Here is a 16,049-nt window from a genome sequence, read left to right on the forward strand (position 1 = left end):
CACAAGTACACACACATACACGATGGGTCATCCTGGGTGCTGCTTTACAATACACACTAATGCTGACACCATTACAAGACTATGACTGGATAGAAATACTTTTAAAAATAAAACTGTTCATAGTCACTGTCACCTTTTGTTATTGAACACTGGTGGGAAAAACTATCAGCATAGCTTACTTTTAAGAGAAAACTTCTTGTCGGAGGGAAAGAGGAGGAATATGTTTGTTTTTGAAAGCGTCAAGTGTACACATTTTTTAAGGCATTTAAATTTGAAAAAGTTGGTGATGGTAAAACAAACTACACATTTTATTCTGTTATTTTTTCAAATGTAAGTCTATACAACGGTTGCATCAATTTAAACCCAAGAAGAAAGAATGATTGCAGGTATTTTTAATGGAAGCATCAAGAGAAACATTGCAGGTGCTGGCTAATATGTGTTCAAAGAAGCGTCTTGTACTAGAGTCATTTTTATTCTGCAGTAACATGAAGACATTTAGATCACCCGTTCTTCCTCGAGTCTAGTTTAGGCTCTATTAAAATAAATCTGTGGCCAAGACGTTGTCACTTTAATGAAGAATATGCAGAGTGAGAATTTAAATCATATTTAACCCTGAAAGAAAGACAAAAGATCAAATGACCCATGTCTTAAATACTGTACAAAGTGAATAAATAGCTTGTTAAACTTGAAGATACAAACAGAAATCTTTTGCCGTGTTTACATAAACCATGTGATTTTATTGTCACTGTACATTCAGTGCACTGTTAGAGTTGAGTCACTCAGAAAAAATAAGCATATTTACACATGGGTACATTAAGCATGAACACAACAAACAAAAAACACAAGAAAATGCCACAAAATACTGTCCAGTGAAACCACCTGTGGTTCTGCCTTTTACCGCTCAGTTCAAACATCTTGACCCTTTTGCCTCACTGAACACATGTGCATAGTTACCCGAGCACAGGGTATGTTCATAATTAAAAGTGAACCAATGCTTCCTTTAAGCGCGATTCATGTATCACAATTGCTAACATATTGCTTTTTAAGGGGAGTAAACCCTCATGGGTATTCACATGTCTACAGTACAGACACCTAGCAGGGTCCTTTACATGGCTCGGGAGGTTCCTCCATGTTTTATGTAAATCTTGTCATCTCAGAGTGTTCGGAGATAAGTCCACAAATGGAGCAGCGAATAAGCAGCTTTCTCCTCTAAGGAATGTACTCCCCAATTGCAGCAGGTTCATCTACATTTTTTTAATACCCAGTCAGTGATGTCACTTTATTTCTGTGCCACTGATTCCCAGGAGGAAGAGCATGGCCCGTTTCCAAACGCAGAGTAATTTTCAAAAACATGAATTGAGGTATAGGGTCTAGTACTACTTCATTAGTTATATGTCCTGCTGCGCTGATGACCAAAACTGATGATTTTACAGCAGTAAGAGATATTAAAACACAGAAAAGAACCAGATATAAACAAACCTTTTCTGACTTGATTCAATACACTGATTCTTATTATACAGCTAATTAGGTAGGCTTTGAATCTGTGTTGCACATCTTGATGAAAGGGCACCTTAAACAATTAATCAAATAAATATCAGTGCACAGCAGCTACAGTATTCAGTGAAATTTGCACAATACATTTGCAGTGTATGGCACTGTACAGTGTGTAAACAAAGCACAAGTAAATGTCCGGCTTCACAACACAAGGAACATAAATGTGGCCATATTTGCCTTGCATAGCCCAGTGATCGCTCTGTTGTGAAACTATTACAGACCGCCATGAAATCGCCTCTGTAAAGGTTTCCACAAACCCTCCCCACCGACAACCGAAATAAAACGTCTCTTGTCCCCGAGGTAGAGCCAAAGCAGAAATTTAATTGCTCCATTTCTTTTGAGAATTTCAGCTTAGGAGACAATTAGAATTAATTGGTAGTCGAACCGTTATAGAAGTCTGAAGATAAATTAGGCATTTTTCTTTTATTTTCTTACATTAATTTTTAGAAGAAGGGGGGAATTAGGAAACAATTAGCTGCGATCAGTGTTCAAAGTGCACAAAGGAGGAACATGAAGAACTGTGGTCTGAGGAGAAAAGGTCTGTTTGTGTGTTTGGGTCAGGATGTGTTCATTAACACTTCACACAGACAAAACCACAAAGACTGATTACTTTCAGCATTATACGAGGAGACAAAATGCTTATTTAACTGTTATGGTATTAATCTGAGACTTCACTCACATTGACTGAACAAAAGAGATCAAACATTTTATCTCGCTTCTCCTATCAGAACAATCAGAGGTGTACAGGATTCTCAAAATATAATAGAGGTTAAAAAGTATAACATGATGAACTGTGTCAAATGCTGCTTTATCAGCTATTTGTGTTTTATGTTAAAGTTTCAGAAGCCTCTGTGTTTAGTTTGCTACAGTACAGAGGTACAGAGGGCAATACTTAGACTCTGGATGAATTAACGAGTTAGTGAAGTGCATCATGGGAATTGTAATCTCCACTGTGTTGGGCTATATTTGTTCAAAAATCACATTTCACTGAATCAATAGCGTCTGCTCCTTTGGGGGATTTTTTTCCCAAGTGCAGTGCTTTAGGTTTGAGCAGAAGACAATGACACTTCACACTCAAGTGTTCGTCATAAAGGATGATAATTTGTCTCCTTAAAAGGCTAAGAGCCGATTAGTGTTGTATTATTTTGATCTTATATCATGTTAATAACCGTCACAATATTCTGATTGCTTTCTTGAAATAATTTGTGAACTGACAGATGTTAAACTATGTAAGTCTACTATCACTTCAGGGGATATAGAAACTTATTGTCTTTTTTTTTGTCTGTGACAGAGTTTCAGTCTTTTTGGAACAGTGTTTGAATGAAGAGCACCATCCTACAAGATAGCTAAAAACACTTTCTCAGGACACAGGAACAGTGGTCGGACTAAACTGAGTTCTGATATATTCTGTCATTGATATAGAGTCATAATCCAGAGGGGAAATCAAATAGTTCTTAGATACACAAGTGTCATTATATTGTTGCACACAAATACTGAAAGCATGATTTTATCTAAATTTAAACTTTTTTTTTTTTTTTTTTTTAACAAGCAGCTAGAATAAAAACATATTTGAAGCTGCAGCCTATGAAAGGAAATTTAAACTTTTCATAAATGGAAAGGGACATTCCAAATGTTAGCATAGCTATTCATGTGGACACAGTGGCCTTCAACGTGTTTTACTCTCTCGGAGTGAATGTATGAAATCTGTAGTCCACACTGTAGAAGAGAACAATAACACAGGATTATTATATAAGTGAGGGTAGCAGACAGATTTGGTTTTGGAGAGACATGATGGAGCTGTTGATCTAACATTGTCAATATAGTGACACTTGTTTTCCAACAAAACCTTAACCTAAGGAGGATGGATACAAGAAAAAGCAAAACCTCTGCAATATAGTGCAATCTAATACAACACCATGGCAAAGAACAGACTCCAAAATGAGCCGAGTTTAATAAGAGCGTCTTCCTCACACTAACTGAAACTTCACAAAGGTTGTATTTATTGCTGGGCTATTGGGGCCTTATTGAAGAACAGATTAGATTGCATTATATTGCATAGATGTTGCAGTTATTCTCTTAAAAAAACAACAACTTTTAAACAAGCTGTACAGTTCAAATGGTCAGCATCAGAATATAGCTTATTTGTGTGTATTTTTCACAGTATAGCTAGTTGCCAATATGTGTGTATGACACTGAACACAGAAAGGATTAAAGAGGGAACTCTAAAGGCAAAAACACTGACTCAGACACAGACGCTATGCTACCCATTATAGCCGTGTGTTTTTTTTTGTCGAAGCTTAGTGCAAACTGTTTGTGACAGCGATCACTTGCCAACCATCATCCTTCTGTGAGCACCAAGTCGACGAAAACTGTTGAGTCGATGAAGCTACTACGAGGTAAATATATTACGAGGAAATCTTACATACCCATTTTGAGGTACCCATTGCTTTCTTTAATGACAACTATAAGAATATGTCTAACAGTTCGGCCTCCCACCCGCTCAACCAGTGCAATTTCAAACAATATACAGTACAAGTATTATATGTCGACCAGTTAGAGACTATTGCTTTAACAACTCAGATTAGAAAATATGAAAGAAAAACAACAAAGACACAGAGTGTAGCTTCACAGCCGTACACTTCTTTAGGACATTTATATCAACATACCTTTTAGAGATGAAAATAAGATAAGAAACAGATTCACAGAAGCTTCAGGTGATATAGAGCAATGGGTCTCTGGTTATAACAAGACCTCTGTTGCCTGATTTCTGTACACATTTATTTACATCATTACGATCCCATGTCAATCAGTTTGATATTGATCCTTTTTTAAATGCATTTAAAGTCCATTTTCTTTTAAATGTATTACCTTTTAAAATAGTTCAAACGACTCAGGAGTCTTCTCTCTCAATTGGCACACTGCCTTTATTTCTTAAGCGGCTGTCCCCCGCCTCCCATTGGCTGACGCAGCTGTCTGTCAATCACCTGGCCCCGGGTGTCAAGCCTTGGCCTCCAGCATCTCGAGGAATAGTTTGTGCATGGGGACCTTGCCCTGCATTTTGATGCTGTAGAAGTGCTGCACGGCCTTGGTGGCGGTCTGACGGAGCAGAGGGAGGGTCATTAGCAGCTTCCCTGCCCGTCGAGGGTCCTCTGGGTGCTGGGAGCCCTCAAAGTCCTGCAGGGCCTCATGGAGAGAATCCTGGAGCCTTTGGACTGCTTCGATGTTCTCTATGTGCATTGAGTCTGGAGGAAGGAACACAAAAGATTACATTTTAAAGTTAAATAAGTTTAATAAGCATTTTGCAACACTTGGTGTGTTGCAGCTTTGAATTCTGCAGCCTCTCTTTGCAAACATGCAATTTTGCAGAGAGGTTTTCGCGTGTTAGTGGTTAATGACGCTCCTTAAATAAATGCCTATACGTGGCCTGGACTCTAGGGAGAAAGAGAAAACGGGAGAGGTACTGCAGGTCTGTATAAATATACGGTGGGACTTGGAAGAGATTCATCTCTTTTGGTATCATGGACCACATACATCCCCCTTTGCTAATGAATTCAGATGGCTGCATTACTAGGATATCGTTCAGCTGAATGATGGCGGCAGATGGCCTTCATTTCCATAAGAAAGAGCAGTTGGCCCCCTTATGTATAGGCTCTAAAATAAAACCAGTTGAGACTTATTAAAAACTGCTCTCTGTGTGTGTAAATCCACAAGTCAGGAAGAAAATCAGGCGTGTCCTCTAAAGGACGAGCTGACAGGGAGGGTTTGGATGGACAAGTCGTGGTTTGCTTCAGACAATTTCACTGCAAAGACTCACAGTGTCAGGTCCAATCTGTGGATTCATCATATTGACAATTCATGAACAGAGGACAAAATCGGGATTAAAATCAATGCTTGAATAAAATAGAAACAGGATAAGTTGGGCCCGTCTCATGCTGAAGACATAAATCGTGGCAGCTGGTTGAAGAAGGGGAGGATTTGATCAGCTATGCTATGTGTAGGAAATTTGTGAAGTGAAGTAAGACCGTGTACAAACATGTAAATGAGGCAGAAAAAAGGGAAAGTACAAGGCTAATTATGTTCCTAACTGACTGATTAAGTCTCTTTTACCAGTCGCCTTCTGTGTAAATTGCGTTTCTATCTTGGGAAATTAACTAGGCTATGTGGACCGCACATGTGTTCCAGCACTTCATTTGAAACCTTCATGTTAATACTGATCTGATCCTCGTTTGGCTGCACCAGCGTGTGTGTGTGTGTGTGTGTGTGTGTGTGTGTGTGTGTGTGTGTGTGTGTGTAATGCAGAGAATGGAGGGGAGAGAGAATATGTCTTGAAATGTGTGTCAGTGTAGAGAATCAGAGGCAGAGGTTGTGTGTGTGTGTGTGTGTGTGTGTGTGTGTGTGTGTGTTGAAGGAGGTTAGGGGCGGAATGCAAAACTAACTTTGAAGAAACAATTTCCATGTAATCCGTCAGCAGCCTGGCGTCAATCCCGTCGATACTCCGCTAATTACAAAATCAATGGCCATGAATTTCCACAGCTGTCACACCCACAGGACCCAGGGAGCTCAAGCTTTCCGAGACTGTGTTCAAACGAGCCAAGGCTGCCCTCTCGCCCTCCCTGAGCCTCCCTCTCCACCCCGGCCTTCCTCTCTCACACTTCTCCCTTACCTTTACATACCATCTCTTTTCATCAACCTCCCCCCCCTCTCGCCTTCCCTCCTTTCTCCTTCCTCCCACGGAGAGTTTGTCATCAGAAGACGAAAGCTCTGGGCTCAGCATTTTTCATTTTTTCAGTCAGGCAGGAGAAAAGACTCCTAACAGGCATTGATTAGCAGGGGGGACAGGCACGGCCTCATGAAAAGCAAACTGTCGATACGGGCACAGCATCTTCACATTGGAACAAACGAGGCCCGTCGCTCCCTGACGCTCATTCCACTCCACTTAACACATTTTATTGACAGCCCCTGTTTTCCTAATGAAATGCTAAATATATCTCCCTCGGCTGCCGTGCGCTGGCAGCTACTGTTATGGAGATGGAGAGAACGAGAGCGCAATGTGACAGTCTCACACACACACATGTATGAGCACACAAATTAAAACATAAAACACACACTCAAAGACACACAGGGAGCTTTAAATTAAACAACCCTGCCTGTGACCTTTTTGTCCCTTCTTATCAGGTATCCTTCAATGTGGGAGTGATCGGCTCACCTGATATGGACAAACGCGTGACAATTTTTGCTTCATTTCTTTGTTTGCTTTAATTGAATCTCAACGAGCTAGATTTATTTTAGATTGGACAAAGAGATGTACCTTCCTGGCATACTCATGAAACCTTCATCGTGTTTGGAGAGGAACACAAGATCTGGACCAAATAAATGACATTTGAAGTATGTAAAAACAATTCTTCATTACCCTTAAAATAATCTATACACTTTGTGATTCACTTTGTAAACTTTAAACTATTTGAGACGCTTTTAAGTTGACAAAAAAATGTTGCTCCACATTTCATTGTGTAGATCTCATTCAAGGGATTTCACTGACGTCGTGTTCACAGCGTATGGATATGTTTCAACATTTCCCCGTTATTAACCCGAAAATATTTGGTTTATTTGCAAACTTTGGTTTGATGTAACCCTGGACTGAGTGAATCCATATACTGACTAACAGCATCACAAGAGGTTCATCTGTACCTGAGTTGGCAAGAGCAATGGCCTTTAGTGTCACAAACTCCTCCTTCTCCATGCGCAGCTTCTTGTAGCGTCTCACCAGTGGCAGGATGGCCACATGCAGGTCGAGCAAGCCTGAGATCCTCGCCTGGTCCTCGTCCACCACGTAGTCCTCAGCGTACACAATCTCGTCTTCGCAGGGCAGTGAGCGGAACACGATGCTCAGAACCAGGATCTCCATCCAGGCGCTCTGTAGTAAACTCATCTGGTCAGCCAGTGAGAGAGTGGAAAAACCTGCAGAATCCAGAAACAAAACAAAACCAAACGTTAATTTTCATTTTTTTCATAAATACAAGACAAATCACGATATCAAGCATTAACCTCGCTGCACTGTAATTGGGCATCTCAAGTCCTCTATATGTTTTATGGGCTGTTTATATAGTGCTGCGTAATCCATGGAGACTTCAAACATGAAACAGAGGCCGATGGCTCTATATGTGGAGGCTTAAGTTGGGAATATAAATCAGTCAAGTGTGGAGGCCTTTGAAACATGAGACAGGGCTGCTTTAACCAGCAACAGTCCACTCCAGTTCACTCCTTCAGCCAGCCACTCCTTTGGCACATGAGGCAACGCTTGGTGAAGACAGATAAACTCTTTATCAATCCCTGGTTATTGCCACAGCAAAAAGGAGACATTTATTATCTTTTACAACAACTTTTAAAAGTCTAAGTTTATCCTGTCATTTTTCAGAAAGAGACAAATAGTCATTTTTGATTTTCATAAAGGCATAAAAAGATTAAACAGGTTAAAGGAGGACCTCTATTGAAGCATTTTGTAGAACTTAGTCACAACAAATTAGATTTTTTAAAACAAAAAAAACCCAAACTACATTTAAAGGAACTGTAACCTGAGCTCGAGAGAAGACTGACTGCAATCATTTATAACTGAAAGAGATTTGTGTGTTTTGAAAGATCTTAAATTTTTTCATACTAAAAAATAAGTAAAAGTAAACCCTTTTTTCAAACTACAGGAAAAAGACAAGAAAGCAGAAAGCCTTCGGGAAGAATGCTGTGTTAAAATCATGTTGTGTGTAAGTCTGCTGTCATTACAGTGTTTATTTTTTCTGCATATTATAGATCTTGTCAGAGCACAAATTTAGGTGATAAAATAATATTCTTTGAATACCTTACTAGTTTTTAAACATGGAAACAATGGGCCAGATGAAATTGAAAAGAAGACAAAAACAAATCCTATGTTGAGATATAATCCTTCTCGAGTCTTTTGTTTCTCATCTTCGACCTCCTGACATCACGCGAACAATTCATCCAAGATCTGGAGGTCGACCCGTCAACTCTCTCCTCCAACATTTACACACACACCACATCAAACAGATGGACATCTGAAAGGACTTCAAGCCCCACAATACCTTTCAGCTCTCTATAGTGAATGGAAAGGTGATTGGGGGTTATTGACCAGGGCCTTGAACCGGGCACTCTGTTTACTTAAATCTGAGGCTGCATGGATGGGAATGGAGCAGCTTGACTTAAAAGAGCTCCACCGATGTTTCTTATCAAGCAAATAGAGAAACGAAGCACAGACAGAGAGAGAGAGAGAGAGAGAGAGAGAGAGAGAGAGAGAGAGAGAGAGATAGACAGAGAGAGAGAGGATGAGGGAGAGAGAAAAGAGTGCTGGGGGTGTCATTGATTAGTAGATTGTAATCAGTCCGCCAAATGCGAAAGGGGGATCGATCCAAGCCTCAGATCTGACAAACAGACAGCTGATGGAGGACATCCGGTACACGTTAACTGGGAGGATGGAGGAACTGCCGAATAACTGGATGTAGATACTGTAGGCTGCGTCACAAATAAATGAATTTACTGTCCATCGCTAAAAGACAGTTTACGGGTATATGGAAGGACGTGTAATGTCGTGAATTAGCAAAGAGTAGTAACATTTTCATTAAATATTGACTATTATGAGTTCCTTATCACATTAATCCTATCGTATTCTTATTGCAAAAACATTAATAAATTGGATCCATTTCACTCTTAAAGCTTGGGGCTCCTTTTCTTGTGTTTTCTCTTTGTTCAATACTGCTTCTCTTTCTCCACATTTCATGGATCCTCTCTTGCTGTCGCCTTCCTTTTCACCTTTCCTCAACTTGTGTTTCTTTTTTCTTTCCATTCAATTTACTGAGGCAATGGAGTGACTTCCTGCCTCCCCGGAGGTCGCCCCGGAGCTTCAGCTGCGTCGCCCGGAGGTGTCTGAGTTAAGTGTCGCTGCGGAGGGCGACTCCCCCTGATGAAATATCAATATTTCACCTACTGATTTACTGCCGTTTGACCAAACATGACACACATGCAGTTTTGTTCTCTCCTTGTGATGTCATGAAAGAGAGAGAAGACACCAGAGGTTTTCACTGCGCTAAAATAAAATGAAATATTCCACTATTAAGTGGCAGAAAGCAGTAGAAGAGAAATTAAGAGGAAAGAGTAAAAAGTTTATAGGCTGGTGGGCTAACTGCTTAACTGATAGAGAGGTTGTAATGCCTTTATTTAATACCTTTAACAGGAAGATTATAGGCCAAAGAAATCCCTGTTATAGACTATAAAGGAAGAAAGAAATGCCCATGCAGCACTTCTGGACAATCCACAGCTCAAACAAAGGGGACAGTCTTTCTTTCATTTTTTTTACTTGTAAAAGACGATGAAAAATAATACGGATTGAATTTCAAATAGGTGTCAATAATTACATAAAAAACCCCAAAAAAACAAAACAACAACAGCAACACTGCTTCTTACATTTAAATATGATCTATAGGCAGCCCAAGCACATTGTGTGGATCCTTAAGACCCACCAATTGAATCTCTGCTAAACTAGTGCTTCAGCCTAAAATGTTTTTAGAAAGATAAATATACAACTTGTTTTTAGCTTCATTGTTTCAAAGAAGACATTTGACATTTTTGATTAGTCAAATAAGCAGAAATGATTAAGATAATTTGCCAAGTTGATGCTGAATCGACTGAATCGATTGCTTTCATAACTGGTAAAAATAAGAATATGCTCTTGACTCAAACTGAAAATGTCAAATTGGCACGATGCTCATGCTGATTTATTTATTTTTTCCTTTTAATGGGTCGTTTTGCCTTTATTGGATAGGACAGCTGAGGAGAGAGTGAAAGATGACATGCAGCTTAGGGTCGAGGTCAGATTCAAACCCACTGTCGCTGAAACGAGGACTACAGCCTCCGTACATAGGGTGCACACCGAGACTTTTACTGCCCCTCGTGTTTTCTTTTTAAGGTTAACCAACTCTCACCAAACAACGCAATAGCTGCCAAAGCCAACAAACGCAGGACATGGAGGGTAAAGCTCTGATCTTCAGTGTCTATTTTGTACTTATTATACAGGATTGGTGGATAGGTGGTAACCTGGAAAATAAATCCTATTAACCAGCCCTGTACAAACCAAACCTCTGTATCATATGCATTAATGCGTTTGTCTGTTTGAATAGGAATGTCCATATACAGTGTGGGATGTTAGTTATTGTTTGTAGAAATGATGGTCTCTGGCTGTGCTACAGTACTGAACAGGGTACAGATCCGATAAGTAATTGAATCCCTCTTCAGCACAATGAAGAGAGTGAGCGGTTTTCAGTGAAGCTTGAAGCTGTCATTGAGAGCTGGGTCTAAAACAGACAGCAGTTCACTCTCTATTCATTTAGTATCATTACAGGCCTCCTAAGAGCCCTAATGGGCCTAATAAAAAGACAGAGGTAATAATGAGACAAGAGGGCCCTATATGAGCCGCAGGAGTAGGAGGGGAGAGTCAGGGGAGCCAGAGAACAAGAAGCAAGAGAGTGTGTGTGAAGATATGACGGCAGAGAGAAAAAAGGGAAAAAGAGAGAGGTACTCTGTGTGTGTGTGTGTGTGTGTGTGTGTGTGTGTGTGTGTGTGTGTGTGTGTGTGTCTGGGAGGAAAAGACTAAGAAAATAAAGCCATGAAATGAGTTTCCTGAAATCTAAATCTGCACTGGTTGTGTGCTGTTATGTGTAAATGATAAGTGTGTGTGTGTTTGTTTCCATTTTCATAACAGTGTGTGTACATACTGTACAGTCAAGTTGTAGTAAGGCACTGGATGCTCCTTGAGTGAATGTTAGATATTTTGTGTGTTTCCTTTGCTGTTTCACTTTTGCATTGTTGTATATAGTTTCTTCAGTTTTATTCAGAGCTGTTGTAAAGAGAGTTAGTTTCTATACTGATCGCAGTATTGGTGTCTTGAAGGAAAGTTGTTTATAGACCTCTGTTTGTTCTTGTACAGCCATTGGGTGGAATCCAGTTTATTCTTGGGGTAGATTAATCGATGCCTTTCAATTTATAACATAACATAACACTCCAGCCATTGCCTAATTATGAGGTACAACAGAGATCTCATCTTATTTTTAACTTCTGCAAAAAAAAAAAAGACATGACTCAAAACGGTTTCATTGTGACAAAAAAAATCTGCTTAAAAACATCTATAATCCAGATTTGCTTTTACACATAAAGAAGAGCAAACTCATGCCCATACCCTATATCTTCAAGCCTTCACACCGTCATTGTGTCAAAACATTTACCAAATGCTGCCTGTTTCCTTGCAGCTCGACACATCTGGATATCGAAGGACTTTTACATTAATGTAGTGATGTGCACTAATGTCTCTTATTACCTCATCGTTAAGGCCATTTGCTCGCTGGGCTATGAGCGTAATGGTGGGAGTGGACTGTTAAACTGAAGGGACCCCTTTTGTCTTAATCGTTACTCAGTGACACTCTGACCCGCTGGCCCCGGGTAAAGTGTCCCCAGAGTGTCACATGGCGCTTTAATAACTCTGTCAGGTCTGAATTTAGATCTTCACAGCCTTCAAGATCAATAGCTGGCCATGGAAAATGTTAATGCAAAAATATGACTGTATGTAAATTTCTTGGATTAACTTCTGTGCCTCCCGCCATAATTAAACTGAAAAGTAACGTAATTGTATATGCTATCTGGCCTCTTTTTGACCTCAAAAAACAATATTTCAAGTTAGAAGTCGCCGTGATGAGACGGCAGCATTACCGCTTACCAAAAGATGCCCTTCAAATGCTAATCTCCTAACAAACACAGCTCTCTTTTATATTTATAAATTGAATCACCTCGACCCAGTTGTTCCAGACAAAACCCAGATTACCAGTAAACTTTGTCCAAAGGGGGTGACCAAATTAACAAAAAAAGAAAGAGCCTAACAGTTGTACTAAATTGATATTTCATGGCATTTGAAAAACATAAACATGTCTGAAATATCATGGTTGTTGTCGAAATGTTTTACCCATCTAAAATGTTATTTTATGTTGTTCCTTTAATCCAGCATAACTCATATTATTACGATCAGGGTTATCCCCATCTAAAAGTCTGAACAACACAAACTGTTTTTTATATATAGATTAAAAACATATTTTGATGACCTAATCTGATTAGATTACTTTTGAGCCCTCTGACAGATTTTGGACCAATACAGATACTGAGAATAACTATAGGTTCCACATGTGCATCTGATGACTAATCAGTGCTGACAACAAAGCTTTACAGGTGGTCAGTGTTGTATTAGCTGGCAAATATTGTACCTGAAAATTTGTAAAAGAATGGTTAAATAGTAGATGAGAGATGAAGTTTAATTATTATTGATATATGAATGAATAGTGTGACAACATTGAGCACTGCCTGATCTTTAAAAAACAGTGTTTCAGATACGTTTGGGTTTAATGGGACAAACTGAGATTTGAGACTGAATTAATCGCACTCAGAGAGAGAATGATTATTATGTAATTTTAAACTGATAACATTACTGCAGAACCTCATTACATTAAAAAAGTTTGGAATTGAATTGAATTTTGCAGATGTGTGATTGTGTAAATACTTTGTGACTGGATCCATGAGCTGTATCTTAATCCAACCTGTGCCACTTTAAACATACTGACGATGGCTGTTTTGACTAATTTAGATGAAGAGAAGCAGATCTAAGAACATTTACATAGCAAATCTTATTTAAGAATTCGTCAGCAAGGGCCGAAGAAATCCATCAGTATTTCCCAAAATCAATCAATTTAACAATCGGCCCTGTGTAGTTTCCTTAAGAAGGTAAGAGGATTGCTTTCTTTAAGTCTGGGATTGAAATGGAATACATTGACATAGGGGCGGATCCCCTCCCCTCCCCCTCAAGACTCCCCCACCCCACCCAGGCAAATCAAAGGTTTCAGCTGCTCTTTATTGATTAGATTTTAGAATATGGGACTAGCTTCTCCCTTAGGTGCAGATGAGTAGCAGATGTTAATTATCCTGTGTGTGTGTGCATGAATGTGTGCATGTGTGGGAGAGGTGTTTATGCGTGTGCAACAGTCAGTGAAGTACTTCTCATACTGTATTTGTTTCAGCAAATCAAAGCACAAATGTTGGATTACTTATTCGTTTAAGCAACAGCAAAACTCCATGAATTTGTCTTTTATGAATCATGTTATAGAAGCCTAAATTAATACATAGGCCAGAGGTTTACATCCTTATATATTTCATGAATCAAAACAAATGGTCATATAATCCTGGATCTCTTTTAAATGTCAATTATTGACTTCAAAATTAATTATCAAATGAAATATTATATGATTGACAATGAAATAGCTTTGAATTAAAAAAAAAAAAATCAAGAAATGAAACGTCTCCAAACATCCGTTACTCATCAGCAGTCCTGTCTCAGTACCTGGGATATGTTTTGCCCAGCCGATTATGACAACTAGCTCGCGGTCAGCTAGGTCACACAGTGTGGTCAGGGCCTTGATGTCTCCGTCGGGCATGCTGGGATCAGGCATGGCGTAGATCTTCTCTGGCTCCACCACCAACAGATGGGAGACGATCTTTGTCACTAAAAAGAGGGGACAGGAAATGAAAACTTGAATGAATGAATAATAATTACTTCAAAGTTTTACTTTCACATATAGCTTAGAATCTTAGTTGATTGTTATAAACGTATAAAAATGTTGGCAGGTGGGCATTCATAGAAAACAGAATGACACATTTACAAAGTTCTGCTCATATTACTCACTCACATAATTTGTTAATAATGATACACACTTAAAGTGCTATTAAAAAAAAAAAAACTTAAGCCAAATGAAGTCCCATTTTTGCAGAATATAAATAGTTTAAAAAGTTAACTGAGTGAGGAAAAGAGGACAATGCTGTTTGACTCACAAGGCTTTTTTGCAGGAGGTGGGATGGAGAGGCCGAGATAAGCACCGCTCTCTGCATCCAACCTCCGTTTGTACTTCTGTCGGCCCCCTCTCACCCGGTCCAGACGTACACCTGCAAAATAAAAAATAAAAAATAATAAAAAAGCACGCATGTAAACAGAAGATAAACCATATGGCTAGTGCAAAACACTAATTGGTTAATGAGCAGATTAAAAACAAACAGAATCAACAAAACAAAACTAAAATGGACTGACCAGGAGATTTTTAATCTGGCTTCATTTGAATCCATGACAATCCATGTTAAGCGTTCTGTGTTTATGCTTTCAGATTGACTTTTAAAAAATATATATATTATTTTAAGGGTTAAACAGGATCACTTAAAAATCCATTAAAACATAGTTGTCATAAATGCCAGTGGTAGGAGCTGTTTATGCAAAGATCGTAATTTGGATTTCCAGCTTCCCCCACTATTTAATTTAAGAAAAGGACTGTTCAATACACGCTTGTTACCGTTGGAGGAGTGTAAGTATCTAGTTAGTATACAAACGGACATATCTAGGATTATCTTGAAAGCCATCTCAGAGGACACGGGCCACATCTGATGCACCTCGTGTTCTGGATTTACACTCTCGCATTAAAAGTTGTTTGAGCATGGAGGTAGAGCAAACAGATTTTACATGGTCAAGTGGAAGTGAGTCGTGTGAGATTTCCCAGTGACTCGTATAAATTCCTTTGATTCCCCAGGAAACAAAAGAATCCGATTAGGATGGTCTTTCAATTTCCTGACACCGACTATCCACTAACCTAATTACCCAGTGTGCCCAGAGGGAGCTCATTCTTCCCAGCAAACACAGTGAGATCATTTTATGCCTGGCAGATTGAAGCTAAATCGAGAGCCCCTCTCCTAACACAGCTTTCCATTTGTATGCCTTAAAGTAATCAATAAGGCTCGCAAATAGACTTCTTGTTCTTTGAATGCATGTGGATGCAGTTTTAATTAGTCAGTTAGGCAGCCAGGAGCTGGCTTTACGATAGATGGACCTTCAGTACTTGTTTCTACCATTACTCTTGTTTAAAGGTGAATTCAAAATCACACTTTGCAGATCAGGAAATTGTGGGCACAGTGTACTCAAGATATTAAACCAATTCAGTATAGCCTCTCTATATTTAATGGCAAACATAGGCCAAACAGAGACAAATGAATCAAACTTGTGTAAGGCAAAAACATTAAGTAGCTGTATACCTAAATGTTTATTCAGAATAAATGGCTGACAATTGTTGCTTATTTTGCCCCTGTATCTAAATCCACACACACACACACACACACACACCCACACACACACACCTACACACACACACACACTGTGTCTCTCACACTCTAACAGAGAGACACAGACACTATGTTCCTGCTGCGGGCTGCAGGGTCATGTGGCTGCAACGAGCGACAAGTGACCAAACAGCCGGAGTTAGAATTCCAAGATCCGTGGGGGCTGTTTGAACTGGAACATCCAACTGGTCCATAATTAATAGATGCTGACAAGAATTAAGAGCTCAGCGCAAACCAGTTTCAGTTTA

General features: G+C 39.3%; 1 protein-coding gene across 1 annotated transcript in view; it reads right to left on the minus strand.

Moving 5' to 3' along the window:
• Positions 1–3,340: 3,340 nt before the first annotated feature.
• Positions 3,341–16,049, minus strand: part of esrrgb (estrogen-related receptor gamma b) — a 34,156-nt gene continuing 21,447 nt past the window's right edge. The window contains exons 4-7 of the mRNA XM_079352627.1: positions 14,476–14,586; positions 13,988–14,149; positions 7,243–7,512; positions 3,341–4,796 (exon numbers count right to left, since the gene is read on the minus strand). Coding sequence (XP_079208753.1) covers positions 4,552–4,796; positions 7,243–7,512; positions 13,988–14,149; positions 14,476–14,586 — 788 coding nt within the window. The 3' untranslated portion in view covers positions 3,341–4,551. The remainder of the gene's footprint in view (positions 4,797–7,242; positions 7,513–13,987; positions 14,150–14,475; positions 14,587–16,049) is intronic.

Source organism: Symphodus melops (genome assembly GCF_947650265.1).
Source record: "Symphodus melops genome assembly, chromosome: 1".
NCBI lineage: Eukaryota > Metazoa > Chordata > Actinopteri > Labriformes > Labridae > Symphodus > Symphodus melops.